The 26,666-nt window shown below is 43.7% G+C and overlaps 1 protein-coding gene across 3 annotated transcripts in view; it reads right to left on the bottom strand.

The window, feature by feature from the left end:
- myrf (myelin regulatory factor) overlaps positions 1 to 19,041 on the bottom strand; it is a 368,359-nt gene extending 349,318 nt beyond the window's left edge. For all 3 annotated transcript variants that reach the window (XM_068046165.1, XM_068046166.1, XM_068046167.1), the window contains exons 1-2: positions 18,588 to 19,041; positions 9,412 to 9,474 (exon numbers count right to left, since the gene is read on the bottom strand). In XM_068046165.1, coding sequence (XP_067902266.1) covers positions 9,412 to 9,474; positions 18,588 to 18,633 — 109 coding nt within the window. In that variant the 5' untranslated portion in view covers positions 18,634 to 19,041. The remainder of the gene's footprint in view (positions 1 to 9,411; positions 9,475 to 18,587) is intronic.
- Positions 19,042 to 26,666: the final 7,625 nt, after the last annotated feature.

Genomic DNA, 26,666 nt, shown 5'->3' with positions numbered 1-26,666 from the left:
AGTCCTGGAGTAAGGCCTGAACTCATAATCTTCTGGCTCTTTTATTTTATCCTTTCATAGGATGTTGGTGTCATTGACAAGACCAGCATTTATTGTCCATCCCTAATTGTCCTTGAGAAGGTGATGGTGAGCCAACTTCTTGAACGATTGCAGTTCTCATAGTGTAGGTGCATCCACAGTGTTGTTAGGGAGATGTTCCAGGATTTTGACCCAGAGACAGTGAAGGAACAGCGATACAATTCCAAGTGAAGATGGTGTGTGGCTTAGAGGGGATCTTACGGGTGATGGTATTCCCTTGTGCCTGCTGCCCTTGCCCTTCTAGGTGGTAGAGGTCATGGGTTTGAGAGGTGCTTTCGAAGGAAGCTTGGTGAGTTTCTGCAGTGCATCTTGTAGATGGTACACACTGCTGTCACTGTGTGCTGGTGGTGGAGGGGGTAAATATTTAAGATGGTGGATGGGTTACCAGTCAAGAAGGCTGCTTTGTCCTGGATGCTTTCAAGCTTCTTGAGTGTTGTTGGAGCTGCACCCATCCAGGCAAGTGCAGAATGCTCCATCACACTCTTGACTTATACCTTGTAGATGGTGGACCTGCTATGGGGTTTCAGGAGTTAAGCTACTCGCAGCAGAATTCCCAGCCTCTGACATGCTTTTGTAGTCACAGTATTAATGTGGCTGGACCTGTTCAGTTTCTAGCCAATGTTAACCCACAGGATGTTGATGGTGGAGGATTCAGCCTTGGTAATGCCATTGAATGTCAATGGGAGATGCTTTGATTCTCCCTTGTTGGAGATAGTCATTGCCTGGCATTCGGTATGGCGTGAATTTTACTTGCCACTTATTAACTTAAGCCTAAATGTTGTCCAAATCTTTCTGCATGCGGGAAGGAACTGCTTCGTTGTCTGAGGAGTTATGAATGGAATTGAACATTGTGCAATTATCAGACAACATCTCCACTTCTGATTTTATGATGGAGGGAAGGTCATTGATGAAGCAGCTGGAGATGGTTTGGAGACTGCCAATACTGAGCAAAGCCGGCATTTGGATCCCAAGCTTCTGCAGCCCATGAAAAGACAGTGTAAAATAAAGCTACCCATATCATAACTGAAGTGGAAAACGAACAGCAAAATGCCTCTAACATATTAGTCACACGAGTCTTGCCCCCCCCCCTCAAAACTAAATGGATGATCCAATGGTGAAGATGGTGAGAAAGAATTTTTGAAACCAAAAAAGGCTCCTCGGCCCAGCATTCCTGTCAATTTTTTGACAGATCAACCTTCATCTACCCACCTTTTGAAAGTATCCACCAATTCCTTCTCTCTCCAGAAATGCATCTAACTAGGTCATTCATACCATCAACTTCAATGTCCTGTCCTGGTGTCTTATTCCACAACTCTATTACCCTTTAGTTGATAAAACTACACCTACCGTAACTTCTTATTCCTCACTTTCTTGCTAGTAACTTAATTTCCCTTTATCTAACACACTGAAAAATGTAAGCAAAATAATGTGGATGTTGGAAATCTGGAATAAAAACAGAAAGTGCTGGAAATAATCAGCAGTCCTGGCAGCATCTGTCGAGCAAGAAACAGAGTTAACATTTCAGGTCTGTGACCTTTCATCAGACCTGAAACATTAACTCCATTTTTCTCTCTCTCGACAGATGCTGCCAGACCTGTTGAGTATTTCCAGCACTTTCTGTTTTTACACTGAAAAATTTGTCTGGATCAACTTTTTATCATTTACCTTCAAAAAAATCCCTGAAACTTCAATTTGGTCTTCTCAAAGTCTCCTCTTTTCAAATAAAAATAATCCCAAATTTCTTAATCTTTCTTCATTATTTACATTCCTGAGACCCTAAATCAACATACGAACATACAAATTAGGAGCAGGAGTAGGCCACTCGACCCCTCGAGCCTACTCCGCCATTCAACAAGATCATGGCTGATCTGATTTTCTTGCTCAGTGAGAAACATGAAAAGTAGGCATCTTCTTCATAATAATGTAAATCTATAAGACTAAATGTCATTGGGGAAGATTTTTAGTTCAGGCCCAAACCAGGCAGGATATTGACAACGTGTCCGCAAAGCCTGTCCAAAGCCATAGTCAGGATGCTTCTGCATGGCACTGGCTGACTGGTAGGGCCTACTGTGGGGGGAGGGGTATGCAGGGGAAGGGGAAAACGAGCTCGCAAAGGGCCAGACTTTTGGGGGACTGGGAAGAGCACGAATGCTCTTCCTGTTCCCCCAAGAAAACAGGATTTACCTTTTCTGAGCAGCCTCTAGTAGCCCCTTTCAGGATTACTGTTTAGGCCTCTCAATGCCGGGAAAAAGTGCAACTCGCAACCACTTGGCATTCTCCACCATTTTTGGCATGAAGATTGCAATCGGGGTCCTATACCCAGTGTAGCACCATGGTTTGCTTATTTAAACAGCCTCCCCACCTGTTTAGGGCAGGAGTGTCAAGTGTGTATTTAAGGGCCTGCCTGAAAATTAAATCAGGCAATAAGTTAACGTACATGGTTCCAATCAGAGTTTTCTCTGCCGGTCACCATTTTACAGGTGAGAAACAAGACGGTTATCAGTTGAAAATAGTCCCCCTTCCCCATTGATTCCAGTTCCATTATTTAACCTCCTTCAACCCTGCTTCTTCCCTGCAGTCACTCCACCCTGTTTATAAGCTGTCTTGTGGCAAAAAGAATCGCTGAAGTAAATCACTGCCCCAAGTCACCTGTTATTTATGTGTTAAGGACACAGCGGGCTGGTAACCATGGAAACAATTTTATATCTGAATGCTTATGATGTCATAAAACTACTTATTTACAACAAACATTTATAATGTTTGGTCACAGCAAGCTACAGTAAATATTAACACGCAGACGGAAAGGGGACAGCAACTGATCCGAAGCTTTGTTATTGCAGTTATTCCATCAGCCTACTGGTTGGTTACCTCTGGTCACTGACCAGGGCATGTCTTCTGGATTAGGGTGTCTAAGTTGCAATATAAAAAAGCAGCACACACCACCAACGAGCACATCAGTCACAAATTGACCCCATTACATAAATGCCTGCAACCTGGCAACTGGATTTGGCGTCTGGAGACAAGAGTGTAACAGGTAGTGGAATGGAAAGAGAGACAGAGATAGTGAGAAAGACACATTGTACTTACACAGTTAGAGAGACAAACACTGTGGCTTACACAGATAGAGTGAGACACACACACACGCAGTGCATTTACTCAGACTCACAGGGACATTGCATACACACACAAATAAATGGAGGTAGCTCGTGACAAACACATATAAAGGGATGAATATAGAGATAAATGGGGAAAGATAAAGAAAAACACCCAATCCGCATAGACACACTGAGATAAAGGAGAGCAAGAGAGACTGGCTGTGTACTTACACAGATGGAAAGACAAACACAGACAAAGACATTGTGTGCTTATACAAATGCAATCAAGAGAGCATGGGTCAAAGGGAGGCAGAGTAAAAGAGGCAGGCAACTAGATGGGGATACATACAGACACTAAGGGCTGAATTTTTGCTTTGGAGATGCGAAACAGGAGTCGGGTTGTTTCTGTGTCCTGAGCCCACCCCTGGAAGGCAGTAGTCACTCATTGGTATTTTCATTGAGGTGCCCACATAATTGGCATGGAGACAAGTTCCATGTCCAATTAAGGATGCAGGTGGGTGGAGGTCCAATCAGAGGCATTCCAGCTTGAAAGGAACATCAGACTACAGTTGACAGTAAGTAACTGAGAGGGTCCTTCAACATGGAGGCACCCTCTCACCAACATTTTAAAATCTTTAAATAAAAAAAGATTCAGCAGCCACCACTGTGGGATGGGGGGTGGGGGGACCTTGGGTGAGGTGGGGGGGGGGGGGGGGGGGTGGAATACTTCTATAGGGTGGCCTTTGCATATACGCACACCCCAGCAGGCAGGGAGGGCCTGTAAACCTGCCCAGAGCATTAGTCCCTCGGCCTGCCACTGGGCGGCAGCCTCCAGGCAGTTTAACTGCTGCCCGTCATGTCAGTTATAACCCTAGATTAGTGTTATGATGAAGGGTCACTGACCTGAAAGGTTAACTCTGCTTCTCTCTCCACAGATGGTGCCAGACCTGCTGAGTATTTCCAGCACTTCTTGTTTTTATTATTGTGTTATTATCACTGGTTTTCAACACACAGGTCTTGCCAGATGCTGGCAACCCTAATGTATAGTTGCCAAATTCACTAAGTCTTTCTGTTGATTAGATCTGTTTGTTACTCAGTGCAAAAGACAAGGCTGGAGCATTTGGGACCATCTTCAGCCAGAAGTGCCAAATGGATGATACATCTCTGCCTACTCCTGAGGCTCCCAGTATCACAGATGCCTGTCTTAAGGCAATTTGAATTACTCCACATAATATCAAGAAACACAGGGCGGCACAGTGGCGCAGTGGTTAGCACCGCAGCCTCACAGCTCCAGCGACCCGGGTTCAATTCTGGGTACTGCCTGTGTGGAGTTTGCAAGTTCTCCCTGTGTCTGCGTGGGTTTCCTCCGGGTGCTCCGGTTTCCTCCCACATGCCAAAGACTTGCAGGTTGATAGGTAAATTGGCCATTATAAATTGCCCCTAGTATAGGTAGGTGGTAGGGAAATATAGGGAAAGGTGGGGATGTGGTAGGAATAGGGGATTAGTGTAGGATTAGTATAAATGGGTGGTTGATGGTCGGCACAGACTCGGTAGGCCGAAGGGCCTGTTTCAGTGCTGTATCTCTAAACTAAACGGCTGAAGACACTGGATACTACAAAGGCTATGGGCCCTGACAACATCCTGGTTGTAGTACTAAGGACTTCAGATGCAGAACCACCCGCGTCCCTAGCTAAGCTGTTCCAGTGCAGCTACAACACTGGCATCCACGCGACAATGTGGAAAATTGCCCAGGTATGTCCTGTCCACAAAAAGCAAGACAAATACAATCCAGCCAATTCCTGCCCCATCAGTCTACTCTCGATCATCAGGAGGGTGATGGAAGGTGTTGTTGACAGTGCTATCAAGCACCACAACAGCACCAACCTGTTCACTGATGCTCAATTTGGATTTTGCCAGGGCCACTTGGCTCCTGACCTCATTACAGCCTTGGTCCAAACATGGACAAAAGAGCTAAACTCAAGAGATGAGGTGAGAGTGATTGCCCAAGGCAGCATTTGACCAAGTGTGGCATCAAGGAGCCCTCTGTCAAGTTGAAGTCAATGGGATTCAGGGGGAAACTCTCCACTGGTAGGACTCATACCTAGCACAAAGGAAGATGATTCTGTTTTTTGGAGGCCAATCACCGCAGCCCCACGACATTGTTGCAGGAGTTCCTCAGAGTAGTGTCCTGGGCCCAACTATCCTCAGTTGCTTCATCAGTGACCTTCCCTCCATCATAAAATCAGAAGTGGGGATGTTCACTGATGATTGTACGATGTTCAGTACCATTCATGACTTCTCAGACACTGAAGCAGTCCGTGTGTATATGCAGCAAAACCTGGACAACATCCAGGCTTGGGCTGATAAATGGCAAGTAACATTCGCGCTACACAAGTGCCAGACAATGAGCATCTCCAACAAGAGAGAATTTAACCCTCTCCCCTTGATATTCAATGGCATTACCATCACTGAATCCCTTCTATCAACATCCTGGGGGTTACCGTTGACCAGAAACTGAACTGGAGCTGCCACATAAATAGTAGGCGGGGAGGCGGTGGAGTAGTGGTAATGTCACAGGACTAGCAATCCAGAGGCCCAGGCTAATGCTCTGGCGACTTGGGGACATGGGTTCAAATCCTACCACTGCAGATGGTGAAATTTGAATTCACTTAATAAGTCTGAAATTAAAAGCTCGTCCAATGGTGACCATGGATCCATTGTCAATTGTTGTAAAAATGCCATCTGGTTCACTAATGCCCTGTAGGGAAGAAAATCTGCCGACCTTACCTGGTTGGGCCTACCTGTGACTCAAGACCCACAGCAATGTGGTTGACTCTTAAATGCTCTCTTTAATGGCCTAGCAAACCAAGTCAGTTCAAGGGCAATTAGGGATGGGCAATAAATGCTGGCCTAGCCAGCGATGCCACATCCCATGAACGAATTAAAAAAAAACATGAGCAGGTCAAAGGCTGGGAATTCTGTGGCGAGTAACTCACCTCCTGACTCCCCAAAGCCTGTCCATCATCTACAAGGCACAAGTCAGGAGTGTGATGGAATGCTCTCCACTTGCCTGGATGAGTGCAGCTCCAACAACACTCAGGAAGCTCGACATCATACAGGACAAAGCAATCCATTTGATCAGCACCGAATCCACCATCTTAAACATTCACTTCCTCCATTGCCGACACACAGTAGCAACAGTGTGTATCATATGCAAGATGCACTGCAGCATCTCACCACGCCTCCTTTGACAGCACCTTCCAAATTTACCACCTCTACCACCTAAAAGGACAAGGGCAGCAGATGCATAGAAACAGTACCATCTGCAAGTTTCCCTCCGAGCCACACAGCATCCTGACTTGGAAATATATCACCTTCAATGTCACTCGATCAAAATCCTGGAGCTCCCTTGCTAAAAGCACTGTGGGTGTACCCGCACCAGATGGCCTGCAGCAGTTCAAGAAGACAGCTCACTGCCACCTTCTCAAGGGCAATTAGGGATGGGCAACAAATGCTGGCCTTGCCAGCGATGCCCACATGCCATGAAACAATTAAAAAAAACAGGTCTACCAAATGGCAACTTTACACTGAGGTTGTCATTAACTGCATGAGACCTGTGCTTAGGCAGTGTAAGAGTAGCTAGAGATACAGGGATAGAAAGACAGAGAAAGCCAACACAAGAGAAAGACAAAAGCAGCAGGTTTGACATAAATGCAAATATGTTCTAAACATGCTGCTTAACAAAAGACTTTAACCAAAAATAGGGAATGCACATGTCGCAAAGTGTCATTCACTGCCTTTTACTCTGTGCATGTTTAAACTGTTTGTTCAGAGTTTAGTGCAAATCTTAAAAAGCCGTAACACGGTACTGTATCATACAGCACACCACATTCAAATCTGAATCGGAAGCACATTATGAACTGTTGGTTCTTGCTGCACAGGGGACTCTATAACTGTCAAACTGGGTCAGCACCAGTGTGAAATTCAGTGACCTTGGTTTGATCACACCTCTTCTTCTGTGAATGTTTGTTATTCAGATTGAATGCATAATTTTTTTGAATTGCTCCTAAATTCCATCACTGAGACCTCCAGTCACCTCAATTTGACCTTAATGATTAATCTCATTCAAGACAATGCATAAAATAACAAGGTTTTTTCAGAACCAGAAAAATAGTTAGGTCCTTTTTAATATATCACTTTTACATACCCTCTTTGCAATACATCCTTAAATCCTTTCCTCTTTAACATATCTAACTATCCATTGAACTCTAGAACTCTATTATCTTTTGTGCAAAAATGTTCTGACTTCCTTTCTCATTCCTACTTGCTAATTTTTATGATATGTCTCTTGATAATAGAAGGCTTTACTGATTTTCCTGGCTCAATGTTGGAGGTCACCATTGAACAGAGGTTTAACTGGACCAGCCATATCAAAAATATAGCAACTATAGCAGGGCAGAGGCTGAAAACTATGATGGCTCATAGATGGAAAACTATGATGGCTCATCTCCTGGCCTCTCAAAGCCGACACAATCTACAAGACTCAAGTTAGAATATGATGGAATACTCAACACTTGCAGGGTGAATATAGCTGTAGCAACACTCAAGAAACTTGACACCATGAACATATAGTTTACCTGGTCATTGCCTCCATCAGTGGACTCAATATCCATCACCTTCCAGCATCAGCGCACTGTGGCTGCGGTATGTTTTATCTGCAGGATACACTGCAGCAACTCACTAAGCCTACTTCAACAGGACCTCCTTCATCTGTGACCTTACCCCCCACTAAGAAGGACAAGAACAGCAACATCATGCGTATCATCAGCTCCCCACCACCTCCCCACCCGCTCCCCCCCCACCCCCCCCCCCCCCCCCGCAATATATAGCGTGTGAATAGGTAGAGATAGCGAGCGAGAGAGAGGGAAGAACCTAGCAGAGACTATAACAATGCACAGACCACTTTCAACAATGTGAAGCAACTCATGCGAGGACTACCACTGTCTAATAGTTAGATCAGATCCATGAAATTCATGCTCCTTTGCGAATGAGCAGACTTTGAGGTGATCCAATTATCAATATGATGTGGATTTATTTTTCTGGGGATTTGGGCAATGTTGACAAAGCCGCATTTATTTTCCATCCTTAGTTGCCCTGGAAAGGAGATAGTGGTCCTTCTCCTCAAAGCACTACAGTCTTTGTGGTGAAAGTGCCTTATGAATAGTGCGATCAATGGAAAGGGAGATACATAAGAAAAAAAGAAAATCAAATGAATTGCACAAAATGTTTATTTCATGAGCTAGTACTGATTGAGACAGTGCAATGACTGAATAGGACGGAGTCCTTTCTTGATAGCCTCCTAATCTACTGCATAAAGAGCCAAGCTGATCTCTTCCTCATTACCACATCTGACCATTGCTATGCCTCAAGGTATCAGTACTGGCATACTTATAATGCCATTGAGTGCTCCTCTGACTTTCCTCTCTTACTCCCCTTGAGCACTAAGTACCCTACCTATATCTACAATTAATTTCACCTTCGTCTACTCTAAATCTCTAAGCTGATGAACTGCGACCAATGGATTCTAACACCTGAACTGTCACCTTGACTGACTCAGTATAGGAGGCAGATAAGACTTAAAATCCTCTGGTCAGTGTGGTTCAAAGCTATACTGAGCAATGCTTTCAACCACTGAGCCTTTACAGATGCTAGACTGATGTTTTTACTCAATGAGTGGCCTTTTCAAATGTCTGGTGTGACCCATCAGAGCAGCACGCTTTTCAAAGACTGCATGTGTTGCAGCGAAGCTCCTTAAAAGTCCAGGGGCGGAGAAGGCAAAGGAATCCACAAAATTCAATAACCTCGCCTAAAGACAGCATAAAGCATTCTAACATACATTGATGAATTTTTTAGGGTTGCTCTATCTTCAGAGATTCCATACAACAAATGCAGCCCATGAAAGACATACAAGCTACTTAACACTTACCATCCAAAATACAGGGCAAAGCAAAACATTAGTGACAGAAAGAAAAACTGCAAACAGTGGAAATACACGGCAGGTCAGTCAGCATCTGAAATAGAAGACAGATGAACATTTTGCATGTGTCAACCTCAGAGCCCTGAACAGTCAGATGCTGAGGGGCCTGGTGTATATTTTTATCAGGCTCTGTTTTTATTCTAAATGAAACATTCGTTTTACGGATGACAGACAGTGTTAAGGTATATATGTGATGCTGACCTGTGTTGTAATGTCTGAAGGGACCGTCTGCATAAGCCATTCTGGAGTGCGCTACCTCTTGGTCTGTGTACAAGTGAGAATAGATCATAAACAAATGCATCAATTTTCATCACTTCCTTTTTTTCTCCTCTTCCAGTTTCCGCCACCTGAAGGCACTGCCTCTCCCAGGGATACAGCTATTGGGTGACAGCAGTCCTCAGGTAACATTCTTTAATGCCAGGTCCTTGTGTAGGAGGCCCAGACAGTGTCAACAGGCTACTCTTTAAAGGATAGCAATGTTCCTGCCTTCAACTGGTGCCCACGTATGGAGACCTTCCAGCATGGCTTACTGGATAATAATCTGGAGCAGGAATTCCTTTCCCTGGTCCAAGGCCACTAAGACGAAGTGAGCTGTGATTTGCAAAGCCTGGGGACTGTATACGGGACCTTCCTGGTTTATTCAGTTCTGTATTCCAACTAGACCAGGCACTGCCCTAAGTAACTGGGATTGGCCCTGTCAGGTGGGCAGCAGGGTGGACCAATGCAACGCACCACTGAATGGCATGGTGCAACTGCATCGTTCCCTAAGCTATGAGTTCCTGACCTTAGACAGATCATTAGAAGATTAGCAATTATGAAAGGCCCAGGGAAGGAATACAGTACAGTGGGTGGTAGGCAGCCAGCAAACCTGCTGTCAGGCTTTCTACCAATGCTGCTCTAAATCTAGCTCCTGGGAGTTGTTCTAGAAGGGCCCAGCAATGAGGCTGTTTCCAATTCCATGCACCCACCCCCCATGGAGGACTGGGCTGCACTCAGCAGGTCTCCTCCTATATATTGCTGGTACTGGAAGGTCCATGGCTTGGGGAAATCACAAGTCCCGTTCACTCAGTCTGCGGAATGTTGCTCCAACCTGATATATTGGCACAACTTCTCCTGTTATACCCCTGGGTAACACTTTTAAACTGGGGTTCAGCAAGTTACCCTGAATACACCTAGTGTGAGCGGCGTGGGCAGCAGCCTTGGAGCAGGTAGCCACGTTGGTTATGACAGTCAGGGATGCTACACAGCAAGGAAAGAAGGGAGAATCTAAAGGCAGGGGGGAGAAAAAAAACACAAATATTTTTATTAAATAACTGATAAGGTTAACCCACAGAACCTGCAATACATTTCTATATCAACAGATGATAATCTCACACAGTCACAGTGTTTGCATTCACCCTTGCAATGCAGTGCATAAAGCACTGGTTTGATTTCAGTTTTCTTTGCTCCTCCCCTGTAGGCACTGGCTCTTGCTGGGATACAGTTCAATGGTCAACTCTAACCCTTCAATGCCTCGCCTCTAGTGACCATTCTTCAATGTGTGAGTTAAGACCCAGGGAGGAAGCACTCTACAGAGGCTGGAAGGCAGGCAAGGAAGATACTGCTAGAGTCTCTGCCGATGCTGCTGTAAGTCCACCTGTGATTGTTGACTATTCAACTTTGAGGGGGGTGCACCAAAACAGACCCTGATCCCATCCTCATCTGGCATCAGTTCATGGACTTTCCTGCAGGAATCACTGGATACATTTTTCCCACATTAGCCCAGGGTTGCTCAGCCCAATTGTCATGCCCCAACTGCTGCTCTGACTCAGGTCAGATAACTCAGCACAAACCAGGGGTCAAGCCTCAGCCCTTCTGGTTTTTTATGACTCAGGAGAAAACTGAGAGATACAAAAAACATTTAACAATTCAATCCATTCCTCTGATTCAGCTTCAGAACAGCTTCTTTAAAATGCTGCATCCTCTGGTTTTTCAGCATTGAATTGAAAGGAAGAATGGAGCGTATGAAAATTGGACATTGATAGAAGGCCCCAGGAGGGGTGACTTTTGAGGCTTTCAGCTTCAAGCTTTTGGTAAATCCTGCTTTATTTACAAATGTAGCAGGATGTAAATAAAGAGGGTTGAACTGCATCCTCCCATCACTTGAGGACAATGTTGCAAGAATGAGGCTCGGCATTTTTTTTCTGCTTTCTGTCTTCTTAAACCCCTCTCCGCTGTCCCCTTCATCTTCACCTCCAACAATAAGTGCGAAGACTCATGGACGTCTTTGTTACTAAGATCGAGACCATCCAATCAGCTACCTCTAACGCTTCCCTCTCTTCCACTAGCCCACCTGGCCAAACTTCCTCTAATGCTCTCCTTTGCCCTCGCCCTGAACCCACATCTTTCTTCAGTTTCCCTCCTATCTCTCCTCATGCCCTCTCTGAGCTCACTTTGTCCATGATACTCACCTCCTTCTTCCTCAGTCCTACTCCCATTAAACTGCTGATCATCCAACTTCCCCTCCTGCTCCAAATGTTAGCTGATATTGTTAACGGTTCTCTCTCTTCAGGTGTAGCCCCTATCTCCTTTCAATATGCCGTCATTACCCCTCTCCTCAAAAAAAATCCCTTGACCCTACTGTCCTTGCAGACTACCGTCCTGCCTCCAACCTCCTTTTCCTCTCCAAAGTCTTTGATCGTGTTGTCACCTTCCAAATCTGTTCCCATCTTTCCTGGAACCCTCCATTAAGGTTTCCACCCCTTCCACAGTACTGTAACAGCTCCTATCAAAGGCACAAATGACATCCAATATGACTGTGACAAATGTAAACATTCCCACTTCATCTTTCTCAAACTGTCTTCAGCCTTTGACATGGTTCACCACACCATTCTCCTCCTGCATTTTCCCACTGTCGTCCAGCTAGGTTGGACTGTTCTCACCTTGTTCCGTTCTTATCGAACTCATCGGAGCCAGAGAATCACTGGCAATGGCTTCTTTTCCTGCTGCGGCACCATTACCTCTGGTGTCCCCAAGGTCCTATCCTTGGCCCCTCCTATTTCTCATCTACATGCTGCCCCTTGGTGACATCATCTGAAAGCACCACGTTAGTTTTCACATGTATGCAGACAACACTCAACGCTACCTCACCACCACCTCACTTGACTCCTCCACTGTTGCTAAGCTATCAATCTGCTTATCTGACTCTCAGTACTGCACGAGCAGAAATTTCCTCCAATTAAATACTGACAAGACTGAAACCATTGTTTCAGTCCAAATGCCGTTCCCTAGCTATTGGCTCCGTCCCTCTCCCTGGCAACAGTGAGATTAAGCCAGTCTGTTCACATTTGACCCAGAGATGAGCTTTTGACCTCATATGCACACCATCATTAAGACTGCCTATTTCTATCTCCGTAACATCACCCAACTTCATCCTTACCTCAACTCATCTGAAACCTTCATTCATGTCTTCTTTACCTCCGGACTTGATTATTCCAATGTACTCCTGGCTGGCCTCCCACATTCTACCATCTGTAAACTTGGGGTCATCCGAAACTCTGCTGCCTGTGTCCTAATTCGTATCAATTCCCATTCCCCTATCACCCCTGTGCTCACTGACCTACATTGCCTCTCAGTCAAGCAAAGACTTGATTTTAAAATTCTCATCTTTGTTTTCAAATCCCTCCATATCCTCACCACTCCCTATCTCTGTAATTTCCTCCAGCCCCACAACCCTCTGAGATATCTGTGCTCCTCTAATTCTGGCCACTTGAGCATCTCCGATTTTTCATCGCTCTACCATTGGTGGCCTTGGCTTCAGTTGCCTAAGCTCTGGAATACCCTCCCTATACCTCGCCACCTCTTCACCTCACTTTCCTCCTTTAAGATATTCTTAAAACCTACCTCTTTGACCAAGCTTTTGGTCACCTTTCCTAATACCACCTTATGTGGCTCAGTGTCATATTTTGTTTTATAATGCTCCTGTGAAGTGCCTTGGGATGCTTTATGATACTAATGCTTTATGACAGGGGCGGCACAGTGGCACAGTGGTTAGCACCGCAGCCTCACAGCTCCAGGGACCCGGGTTCGATTCCGGGTACTGCCTGTGTGGAGTTTGCAAGTTCTCCCTGTGTCTGCGTGGGTTTTCTCTGGGTGCTCCGGTTTCCTCCCACAAGCCAAAAGACTTGCAGGTTGATAGGTAAATTGGCCATTATAAATTGTCACTAGTATAGGTAGGTGGTAGGGAAATATAGGGACAAGTGGGGATGTTTGGTAGGAATATGGGATTAGTGTAGGATTAGTATAAATGGGTGGTTGATGTTCGGCACAGACTCGGTGGGCCGAAGGGCCTGTTTCAGTGCTGTATCTCTAATCTAATCTAATCTAATCTACTAAAGGCACTGTATAAATATGAGTTGTTGTTGTTTCCCAAGCAATAAAAAAGTTTGCCAAATCCTCTCGCTTCACATAACCCACTTATAGATGAGGGTCTCAATATCTGCTCTGTCTTTAAAAGGCAGGCCTGATGGTAAGAGTCCACCTTTAGGAGGGATCCTGATAGGAGAGTCCCTTTTTAAACAGAGATCCTAATAGTGAAACTTTTACTATTATGAGGGATTCTCTTTAAAATGTGGTCTTGATAATGAATATCCCACTTTAAACGAGGTCTTAATGAGGACACTTGTTTTTTTTAAAGGGATGGGATTCTGATGGTGAGGCTTCCTTAATGCACTGCCCTGCCTGAATAGTTTGGCATGAAGACTTGAATTGAAAATAATATTTTAGTGTCGCAATGGCAGGGATAATGATGAATATAGCTCCCGAGACTGCAGTAATTAACTTCTAGTTAACTGTTTCTACAGATAATTAACAAAAACACGGCAACATCGAAAATGCAAAGCAATAATAGAAAATATCAGAAGCACACATCAGGTCAGTCAGCAGCTGAAGAAAAGCACTATCCAAAAAGGTAAATTGGTTATTCCTCTTTACAGATGACTGACTTGCTATACATTTCCAGCAGTTTGTGTCATGACAGGTAGTCAGACAATCCTGACTGAATAATTTCAATAAGAGGCTGCATATATTAGTTAGAAACTGAGGAAATTAAGATGTGTGTGCAAGAGGGAATATGATAGAAATGTGAGAGGAGGAATGTGGCTGGATGTGTGAGACTGTGAAAGAGAGTGAGATAGAGAATATGTGAGCAATGGAGAAAAAAATGACAGAGAATGAGAGAAGGGGGATATGTTAACACCATAATAGAACAAGGAAAGTGTGCGAGAGAAAGAACAAAATAGAAGCTAAAATATATCAACATTTTTTAAAAAGATGAAGATGGAAAGTATGAGAGAGACACAGGGACAGATAGGACACTGATTTGCTCTGTGGAAAGTGTCTTTGTACTCGAGGGAAAGTTTCAATTATTATTTATAATGTTTTAAAATATAGGTACGGTGTCAGCAGCAAGCATTTCTTCTGAACTGTAATAATCTAACCTTTAGAGTCCAGCAGATATCTGTAGAGTATAATATGCAGACAAACAAATCAGAATTACACTGCATTGCACTCTTCCTGGTGACAAAGCAGCTCTGCTCATATGCATCGTGCATGTGTGTAGTCCTATTCCCTAGCTGGTTAAATTATTAATGTTACGAGATAACTTGGAAAAATGTTTGGCAAAATCAACTTTATTGCTAAGAAAGTGACCTCTTTACCAACACAGATTAATTCCGAATTAAGTTTTAAAAAATGTCCCCAGACTAATAGATCACCTGAGCACTTTAAATGTAGCTTTATATTGCCCTGGAGTTATACTAAACTTGGTGTAATGACTGGAAAGAAATACTTCAATTTATAAAGCTCAGTGCAATATCTCGAAACATTTCAGACAATAAACTACATTTAAAGTGTAGGGTCTGGAAGAGTAGGGGAAAATACTGTGGCTATAAATCCTCCACACAGCAATCAGATGACTGGCCAGTTCATCTGTTCATGCTGGTGTTGGCCGATGGAGGAATGTTGGCCAGGACAGTACACCAGGACAGCTGCCTGCTCCTTTTCAAACAACGCCTCAGGAACTTAAACAACCACCTGAACCACCAGCACACGTGGACGGAAGCTCATGTTAACGTCTTATCCCAAGGATGAAAGCTCTCATTTCCAATGGGTAGAGTGCGCCCCATTTGGATGCATATCTGACTGTGCCCTGTGTCAATGGCCAGACAGTTGAATAGGACAGTCTCACTCGTAGCACACAGAGAACTGTGTCCAAAAAGAAATCGTCAGCCTAGGAGCAAAGTATTGAGTAACAGATTTGAGTGACACAGGTCACTCTTAAAGCTGGGTGCATCATAATAAATTTTTAAAACGGTAGTGTTTCAGAATGAGCCTTGTCAATTTGCAAAGAAAAAACTAACTGCTGGAATCTGAAAGAAAGAGAAATACTGATATAATCTGAAAAAAGAAATACTGGTTAATGTTTCATGACTAGCCCTTGTTAAACAAAAGTAACTAAAGTGGAGTCTTTGAAACGAGTATATTTCAATTCCATTTCAAAATTAAATCTCCTTTCTAAATAAATTCAATTTTGGTACTGATGAAAGGTTTCTATCCGAAGTATTAACCTACATTTCCTTTTCAGATGCTGGGCTAGCCTGCTGGTGTATTTCCAGCAATTCCTCTATGTGATTGCTGTCGCTGGGTTTGTGGGGAAATACTTCCGCATTAACCAGTACACTTCAACGCTGTCTAATATGCTTTTTTTGTCTGATACTCTTAATGCATCACCTCAAATGACTCCTCCTTATCCTTACCAGAGACAGATCTGTACCCAAAGGCACCTCCATCCCGGTGTTACTCCCCTCAAAACACTCTCTCCTGTTCAATGTTGGAGACCTTTCTGTGCAAACCTAATTGTTAACACTCACTAGTATTTTAGACCGATTGTCAGGATTTCACTGACTGCAAAATCCATTCCCATTTTATAGATAAAAGCAAAATACTGCGGATGCTGGATAGACCCTCGCCGGAATTTCCTCAAGGCTTATCCCCATCGACCGAATTCGGCAGAAAGTAACCAAGAAACGCTGTTTACACGTCTCGTCTATCCAAGGTTTCCGCCGATCTTCCACCAACGTTACGACAGCCGATCAGGAGAACATCTTGAGGAAATTCTTTATAAAGCCCAAATCCGTTCACAGAATCGTACAACTCAGAAGGAGGCCATTCGACCCATCGTTTCCCTGTCAACTATTTGAAAGAGCTGTCCAAACATTCCACGCCCCTGCTTTTAACCCCTGGCCTTGCAAATCCTTCACATTCAAGTATAACCAATTTCTTTTTGAAAGGTACTATTGAATCTACTTCCACCATCTTTTCAGGCAGTGCATTCCAAGACTCGGATACTGCTCTGTTGCCAGGGAAAGCTTGTTGGGTGAGCGGCAATTCCTCTCTCACCTTTACCCCCCAACCTCTCACTGTTGCTTTATTGCATCTTTCCTTCTCTCCTCTATTTAGTTGATGCTATTGCAGTCAGTGCACCTCTGACTTTACCACGTCCATCTTCCTGCCTTCTATCTATTTCCACATGCTCTTTCTTCTCTCAGTGTCCTCAATTTGAAGAAATCAAAACTTGTTCTGCCATCTCCTACCCTAACTCCTTATTTCCAACCCCTTAAAACTGTGGAACGTCGCCTCCAGCCACCCTTACCTTCTACAACATACAGACTTTAAAAATCAAAGCTTGCTGTCACCTCATCATTAATTCCTCATCTCCTTGTTTACTGTTGGCAATCTTTACCCTGGTAGTATTAGCCGGCCAGTTAGGTTTCTCAATAATGAGAAAGGTTGATTCCCCCACAGTCCACAGGTGCCCCAAACCGGTTAACAAAACAGAATTCAGTCACTGCAGCACCCAAGAGTTAAATCATATCATCCCAAATCCACTATACTGCAGGAAGCAGACAGATTGCCTGAGGTTTTCTAGAATATTCCTTTCCTTCCCGTGGTTGTACGCTGTCTGGTGAGAAGTTGGGTGCAGTTGGTGATCAATGGCCCAGGCAGGGCCTCTAACACTGAACACAACCTAAAACTGTCTCTTTAATTAACACGGGAAGCAAATGAAATGATCCCTTACAATTAGGAACCATTCAGTAATTTAAAGAAAGAAACTTTTAAACACATGTGGCTTCATGAGGATTTCTTCCTTCTTACTTATATATAAAAGCTGTTACCAGAAAAATGTTTCTAACACAATTTCATTTTAATAAATTGGATCTTTTCTAATTTACCTCAATTTATCTCACTGCTTAACATATTCCAGTAAAAAGAAATGGAATAAATTGTGCCCATCACCTGGCTGCGATGTTCTCTCCTCAACCACTGTCACTTTACGTCTAACAGACAGATCTCTCTCCACCAGCTTTGGTTTTCCGTTTCAAGTCCAAAACTCCCTCGATCATTGCAGTTTAACGCTATGCCCGAGAGTTGTAGAGAGTTAGAAGGGGGATTAGTGTGTGTGTGTGTGCAAGAGAGTGAGAATCGGAGTCATATGCTCCCTCTGTACCAGCTAGGCTGACAATCCGACAACACATTCTCCGAAAGCAGATTCATTTAAATAAATACATGTGGAAATCTCAACCTTAATTCCAGCTATAAAACGAGTAAATCTCACAATCACAAGAAACAAAGTAAGAACATTAGGGCAAGCGGGTGAACGAAGGCAACTCGAAGGTTTGATTTTTAACAGCAGTTTATGTCAAATAAATAAACGGAATCCAGAAAGTTTAAGGAAACTTGAAAAGTTTTCTTTTTCCAATAAATATCCCATCTTCATTGTAAAAAAATACAAATTAAACCTTGATTTATGTCAAACACATGAGAGGTTGCAACTATAAATTCCATAAACTTTAAAGACTACATATTAAAATAGCGTTTTCTTTTTTTAAAAAAATGCTCGTCGGAATCTGATAATATTTTGCTGGAATTTATCAACTATGTTAAGTCGGGTAATTGTTACACCTTTGAGTTTGAAATAAATATATATTCAATGCTGCAAAACTGCAGAAATTATTGTATATTAAACTTGGTTTCACTTCTGGTATCGAGGTTTACACAAATGAGAAGCAATTAATTCAAATAGATATTTAGCTCCAAATAAATTGTTTTAAAATGTTTTGGTATGTTTTAGATACACACAGATAGAAACGTACACAGTAAGGAACTCCCAGTACAAAACAGCACCAGTCCTACCCCAGACTCTTCAATCTTTTTTTTTTGTTTTACTTCTGTCTTCTCGCTTTCCCGTAGATCGCAGCCATTTTTGACATAAAAATATAACCGATCAGAATCTCTTAGAATTACAAAATAAATCTGAGGGGAAATTCCCTTTTCTTTACCTTCAAAAAAGCGTTGCAAAGCTTCAGTCTCGTCAACCACTTCCATTTCTCTATCAGCTAGCGACTCCTCCCCGACACATCCATGTAAAGAGATCGCCTGCTTCCCAGGACTTCAAAACATCAGGGAATTCCCACAAAAATAAAATATACAAGCAAAGATTCAACTGAGACTGGAGCCCCTACTAGCGCCTCTGGTAATCCACAATCTCGCACCTCCTCAATGTACCTGCGGGAGGTCAGTTTCACGAGTCAATTTCGTGCTGGCTGATCAGTTTCAAACCAAACTTTACTCTTTATTTTGTGTTGGCTAATTTCAACACGAATATAATATCAGACCTGGGATTTTATCCTTCTCACTCCTTCAAGAGTATAAGAGGATCCACTGAGGGTTGGGGGGAAATGAAACCTTTCTCCTTTAATAAAGCAAAAGTACTGGCCAGGATTCCCGGTTCAGATTCCTTCCCCTCCTGCTTCCCCCCCACCCCCCCCCCCCCCCCCCACCCTACCCACCCCCCCTTTCGATGGGATTTTTTTCTCTCTCTCCACTTATCGCTCTGCCGACCGATGTGATGTCGGCTGGAACATAACGTCACTCATTCGCCGACGTGCTGGACAATAAACTTTGCAATCGAGCAATAGCCGAAAGGAGACATGTAGGTTGCAGAATTCGAGAGGGTTTGTAATGTTTACTCTATAAAGTATATATTTAAAAAAAAAATAATGTTTGACGAACAAGTCAAAGCTTGCTTCGTTTGTAAATTTAAAAAAACCTGAAGTCCGACAAGATTTCTGCATTCTTCAGCCTGTCACATTTCCTTGTTTATCTGGTTTTATCAGACTACTATGGGTGGTGTTCACCTCAACTCTTTCCTCCTTAACTCCAAATACCCCATCCTGCAAACCCTTTCTAATCTGTAGTTTCTCCTCCTTTAAGACGCTGTATAAAATGTACCTCTTTAGCTACCTCTCCAAATTTTTCATTTTTTGTCTGTTTACACCCCTGTGATGCGCCTTAAATGCAAGTTGCTGTTGTACTGAAATCCTGGCTCATTTTGTGGTATCCCACTCTAACATCTTTACCCTCCTACCTTGCAACTGTGGAACTCATTACCTCCCTTAGTTGTCCCTTTTAGAAACCATGCTGGGTGTCACCAAGGCACTACTTCCGAATTTACTTCAGCGTCTCTCCTACTTTTATCAGCCTTACTTAACCTGCACTACAGGTCCAGCCCTTCACTTCAATTTCTCAGTAATAAAAACACACTTTTAAAGGGGTATTTTTTCATTTGCAAACACACAATACGATGCAGCAATCATACAGGTGCCTGGCTCTTCTTAGTCCCTCCTCTTTGCTTAGTGTAAGTGTGAGATCACCTTTGTGACTAAAGAGATTGAAGACGCAGGTACGACATGAACTAGCCTGAAGCAAACTAGAGGTTACAAGTTCTTTTCATGGATAGTACTGAATATATGGAATCAATTCCCATTGAAAGCAATTAATAACGTGTGATTGAGTTCCATTTTAAAGGAATTAATCAACATCTGTTAGGTGATGAGATTGAAGTTTATAGGATAGATAATCAAGTTTGAACAGACTGGTTCCTGGTTTAATACTAGTTCAATACGATCAGCTGTAAAACTGGATTAAGATCTTGGAGTTTTACTCAATGATCTTTGATTACGGAGAAGAAAACTTTACTTGAGATTTAACTTGCTATCGTTCGTTTCACCTCTTAGGGGATTGGTTATAGCTTGGATAGATTGTACAGGGAAGTTTGGGCAAGGTCTGTGGAGGGAATAGATGCGATAGACCAAATCACCCTTCCTTGATTTACATACGAACATACGAATTAGGAGCAGGAGTAGGCCACTCGGCCCTTCGAGCCTGCTCCACCATTCGATAAATTCATGGCTGAACTGAGTACTCCACATTTCCACCTACCCCCGATAACCTTCCACCCTCTTGGAAAGTCTTATACTTTCTTATATCGGATGACTTGGTTTGAAGATGCAAACTTGTTGAACAGTGCTGTTGCCACATCAGGTAACGTTTAGCGAATGGCACAAATGACAGATATCGCAGGAGAAATCAGATGCATACCTATAGGATGCTGTTAGATGTGCTAATACTAAAGAACTCCTTTTTGGAAATACTGTTCTATGTTGGTTCCCATGCTGATAGGACAGAGGATGGCATAGACCATTCATGGACCATTCAAGATCATCCTTTGTTCAATGTCTAGGACAGACCCACTTTCTTATGTTGACTTTGAACAATGCCATGGTAACTGTTGTCATGTCTTGCTGTAACATCCACTATGTAACATGCTGTAACAGACTATAGTAAAAGAGGCAAAGATGAGAAATCCATAATCGAAGTGCTGGGAGAAGTTATGGAACATACGAACAAGGAGCTGGATCTCTATGTGCACAGTTTGGGTTCCGCCAGGGCACTCAGCTCCTGACCTCATTACAGCCTTGGTTCAAACATGGACAAAGGAGCTGAACTCAAGAGGTGAGGTGAGAGTGACTGCCCTTGAAATCAAGGCAGCATTTGACTGAGTATGACGTCAGGGAGCCCTAGCAAAGCTGAAGTCAATGGAAATCAGGGGGAAAACTCGCCGCTGGTTGGAGTCATACCTAGCACAAAGGAAAATGGTTGTGGTTGTTGGAGGTCAATCTTCTGAGCTCCAGGACATCAGTGCAGGAGTTCCTCAGGGTAGTGTCCTAGGGCCAACCATCTTCAGCTGCTTCGTCAATGACCTTCCTTCAGTCATAAGGTCAGAAGTGGGGATGTTCGCTGATGATTGCACAATGTTCAGCACCTTCATGACTCCTCAGATACTGAAGCAGTCCGTGTAGAAATGCAGCAAGACCTGGACAATATCCAGGCTTGGGCTGATAATTGGCAAGTAACATTTGCACCACACAAGTGCCAGGAAATGACCATCTCCGACAAGAGAGAATCTAACCATTTCCCCTTGACATTCAACGGCATTACCATCGCTGAAATCCCACTATCAACATCCTAGGGGCTACCATTGACAGAAACTGAACTGGAGTAGCCATATAAATACTGTGGCTACAAGAGCAGGTCAGAGGCTAGGAATCCTAAGGCGAGTAGCTCACCTCCTGACTCCCCAAAGCCTGTCCACCATCTACAAGGCACAAGTCAGGAGTGTAATGGAATACTCTCCACTTGCCTGGATGGGTGCAGCTCCAACAACACTCAAGAAGCTCGACACCATCCAGGACAAAGCAGCCCACTTGATTGGCACCCCATCCACGACCTTCAACATTCACTCCCTCCACCACTGACGCACAGTGGCAGCAGTGTGTACCATCTACAAGACGCACTGCAGCAATGCACAAAGCTCCTTAGACAGCACCTTCCAAACGCGCGACCTCTACCAACTAGAAGGACAAGCGCAGCAAATACATGGGAACACCACCACCTGCAAGTTCCACTCCAAGTCACACACCATCCTGACTTGGAACTATATTGCCCTCCCTTCACTGTCGCCTGGTCAAAATCCTGGAACTCCCTTCCTAACAGCACTGTGGGTGTTCCTACCCTACATGGACTGCAGCGGTTCAAGAAGGCAGTTCTCAAGGGCAATTAGGGTTGGACAATAAATGCTGGCCTAGCCAGCGATGCCCACATCCCATGAATGAATAAAAAAAACACTGCACTGACCAATGGAGGATGATCAATCTCGCATGGCATTACACATTGGGAGTCAAGACCAAGTGCAGTCTTCAGGCGAAATGGGGTTAAATGGGTGGAGATAACTGGACCATGGCCTTTAAATGTAATTCAGTCTCCATTTTAAAGTCATAGATACTGAAATTATTTTTCTAATACTTCAGTTTTACGTTTATAATTAAATAGTAAAATATATGCCAACTTGAGAAGTGGAATTGGTTGGAACATAAATGTTTCTCTGCAGCACAGGTTGAGGAGTGGAGAGACACAATGCTAAGGAGCTATAGTCCCACCACTGGCAGACTGTACAATTACAGTGTGACAAGTTTACATTAGGCAGTTTCTACTTTAAATGTGGACATATGAATTTATAATGGGAAAAGTTGACAACAGGATGTAAGATTTTGTAGAAAGGAAATGTATGTATATTCTTATAAATATATGTGTTATATCTAGTGCAACAATCTCTGCCCTATTTGATTGGTTCAAATACTACATTGGTAAAAGAGCAAAAAAAACTCAACTAAACAGGCAGGGAATACATCAATAACCAGGTTAGAGTCATAGAGTTATACAGCACAGAAACAGGCCCTTAGAAAAGAAAATGTAAAAGAGGAAGAAAGCAAGTTATTTCCTGCTGGTTTCTTCTAACTTTGATAACCTGACCTCTCTCCAAAGAGAGAAGCCGTAGATTTACAAACAGCTGCAGATCTACAGACAAAATCCCCACAGCAATTAGTTTCTGAATGACTTTGTAATGAACCTCTGTGGCCATAAAGAGACAGACCTGGTTAAACTTAGCTCCAACTTAGTAGAATAATAAACTGTGTGGGACAGAATTCCTGTTATTATTAAACAGTGTATTACGAAAGTGCTGCCATTTTTAATATTTTATTTTTTTGAGGACATGTGTTAAAACTGAAAAGATTCCATGGATGTGTTTTTTTTTGCCAAATTCACTGAAAGGACACTGAGATATTATTTGAAAACAACTTGTGCTGGAAATCATGTGCTTTAAGCTCAATAAACAACAGAAACCTTGGTGACCTGGGGAATATGTTTACAGAGAAGCCACATGTCATGGTTTATGGAGGTCAGGAGATTAACTTTCTGTTTGGGGTTTGGATATTGTTTTCAGTTCAGTTGGGATGTAAGTTGTTTTGAAGACAGATGGTGTTTTGCCTGCCAAGGTAAAAGAAACCAGTCAGCTCACCTCTTTCTCTACCTCTTTGGAGAAAACCTGCAAAGATCCAGTGTGGGAGAGCTAAAATCCCTGGTGCTGCATCTCTCCTGAAAAGCTGGAAAAGCCTGACAGATTAATTCTCAACGCCGCCTGAAAAGAACTGCTTTAGAAAAGATCTCAGTGATTCGTCTCCGTATACCCGGATGCCCGACCAAAAGGGACAAAGTGACTTCCTTCCATATCTTCTGTTTGTTGCTTCAAGAATTAGCAAGTATTTGGTCAAAGTATTCTTTTTTTTGTCCTTTTTTATAACAGACCTTCTTTTCTTTTGGGCCTCCTTATCTCGAGAGACAATGGATACGCGCCTGGAGGTGGTCAGTGGTTTGTGAAGCAGCGCCTGGAGTGGCTATAAAGGCCAATTCTGGAGTGACAGGCTCTTCCACAGGTGCTGCAGAGAAATTTGTTTGTCGGGGCTGTTGCACAGTTGGCTCTCCCCTTGCGCCTCTGTCTTTTTTCCTGCCAACTACTAAGTCTCTTCGACTCGCCACAATTTAGTCCTGTCTTTATGGCTGCCCGCCAGCTCTGGCGAATGCTGGCAACTGACTCCCACGACTTGTGATTAATGTCACACGATTTCATGTCACGTTTGCAGACGTCTTTATAGCGGAGACATGGACGGCCGGTGGGTCTGATACCAGTGGCGAGCTCGCTGTACAATGTGTCTTTGGGGATCCTGCCATCTTCCATGCGGCTCACATGGCCAAGCCATCTCAAGCGCCGCTGACTCAGTAGTGTGTATAAGCTGGGGGTGTTGGCCGCTTCAAGGACTTCTGTGTTGGAGATATAGTCCTGCCACCTGATGCCAAGTATTCTCCGAAGGCAGCGAAGATGGAATGAATTGAGACGTCGCTCTTGGCTGGCATATGTTGTCCAGGCCTCGCTGCCGTAGAGCAAGGTACTGAGGACACAGGCCTGATACACTCGGACTTTTGTGTTCCGTGTCAGTGCGCCATTTTCCCACACTCTCTTGGCCAGTCTGGACATAGCAGTGGAAGCCTATAACAGACCTCTGCAGAGAGAATTTCTGTATTTTTTTCAGTACGTGTGTGAGTCTGTGTGTGGAGAATTTAAAAATTGGAACTTTCATATTTCAATCTGTGTTTTAATGCTTTACCTTGTTGCTGGATAAGTCTTGTTTGATATTAAACTGGTAATTTTGTTGTTTGTTAAAGAAACCTGGTTGGTGTATTCCATTCTGGGATAAAAAGTAGAGTATATGATTGACCTAATCGGTAAATGGGTAAACATTTTTAAAATATATGTTGTGACCTGCAGAGAAGTGGGACTCGGTTGTAACAGTATTCTCTGACTTAAACCTTCCGGGCTGTCAAATCAGGCAAAGCCCAAAACCAAGACCATTTTATTAACCTCAATAACATTGTCTGCCTCCATGCTTTCTCTCCCCTTCTGCTGCACATATCCAAGTATTTGTTATTTGATGACCCCTGATACAAGCAGATTTCAGACTCATTTGCAGCCAAGCACAAGATGACCTAGATGATTGCATCGACCTGGTCAGGTACCCCCTTCCATGCAGGTGGCAGCGAGCATTTACTGGGGGATGACCTTCCAACTCATATAGGACTAGCCTCCTTTCATGTACTTCCTGCTGCAGGACCTTTGAATTTTCCAGCATTAAAAGAAGCATCTTTTCACACATTTTCTCCTTTGAGTCATTCTGCACAATATATCCACTTCTCAGCCAACAACAAACTAATCCCTTAATGATCAGCTGTAGCCATTTACTAGGTTCTGCTTCTCCAGATTTTGCCCCCTGCCCCTGCCTGGTGTGCTACAGGCCAAGCTCCCTTGGCATGTTTTCTCATGTGTTGGGAGACTATTCAAATTAAGAGAAAGGTGGGCCAGTCCTTCAATTTATTGAATTGAGGCAGATGGTGGTGTAGTGGTATTGTCACTGGACAAGTAATCCAGAGGCCTAGGCTAATGCTCTGGGGACATGGGTTTGAATCCCACCATGGCAGATGGTGAAATTTGAATTCAATCAATAACTATAGAATTAAAAGCTAGTCTAGTGGTGACCATGAAACCATTGTTGATTGTTTAAAAGCCTATCTGGTTCACTCATGTCCTTTAGGGAAGGAAGTCTGCCACCCTTACCTGGTCTGGCCTACATGTGACTCCAGACCCGCAACAATGTGGTTGACTTTTAATTGCCCTCTGAAATGGCCGAGTAAGCCACTCAGTTGTACCAAACCACTATGAAGTCTAAGAAAAGGAATGGAACTGGACGGGCCACCTGGCATCAACCTAGGCACTGGAAATGAGAACAGCAAATCCTGCCCTGTCATCCCTGCAAAGTCCTCCTTACTAACATCTGGGGGCTTGTGCAAAAATTGGGAAAGCTGTCCCACAGACTAGTCAAGCAACAGCCTGACACAGTCATACTCATGGAATCAAACCTTACAGACAATGTCCCAAATACCACCATCAGCATCCCAGGGTATGTCCGGTCTCACCAACAGGTCAGGCCCACCAGAGGTGGCAGCACGGTGGTGTACAACCGCGAGAGAGTTGCCCTGGGAGTCCTCAACTATGACTCTGGACGCATGAAGTCTCATGGCATCAGGTCGAACATGAACAAGGAAACCTCCTGCTGATTACCACCTACTGCACCGCACACCCCCCACTAACTGCACCCCCCGCCTCCCCACCACCCGGCTGATGAATCAGTGCTTCTGCCTGTTGAACACCAGCTGGAAGAAGCACTGAGGATAGCAAGGGCATAGATTGTATTCTGAGTCGGGGACGTCAATGTCCATCACCAAGAGTGGCTCGGTAGCTCAGTAGTACCGGATTATTGGAGGGTGGCAAATGTTGTTCCCTTGTTCAAGAAAGGGAATAGGGATAACCCTGGGAATTATAGTCCAGTCAGTCTTACGTCAGTAGTGGGCAAATTATTGGAGAGGATTCTGAGAGACAGGATTTATGATTATTTGGAAAAGTATGGTTTGATTAGAGACAGTCAGCATGGCTTTGTGAGGGGCAGGTCATGCCTCACAAGCCCTATTGAATTCTTTGAAGAAGTGACAAAACACTTTGATGAAGGAAGAGCAGTGGATGTGGTGTATATGGATTTTAGCAAGGCGTTTGATAAGGTTCCCCATGGTAG

This window comes from Heterodontus francisci, chromosome 14 (assembly GCF_036365525.1).
Source record: "Heterodontus francisci isolate sHetFra1 chromosome 14, sHetFra1.hap1, whole genome shotgun sequence".
Classification (NCBI taxonomy): domain Eukaryota; kingdom Metazoa; phylum Chordata; class Chondrichthyes; order Heterodontiformes; family Heterodontidae; genus Heterodontus; species Heterodontus francisci.
Note: the sequence above shows the minus strand (reverse complement) of the source record. Positions and strands in the feature narration are given on the sequence as shown.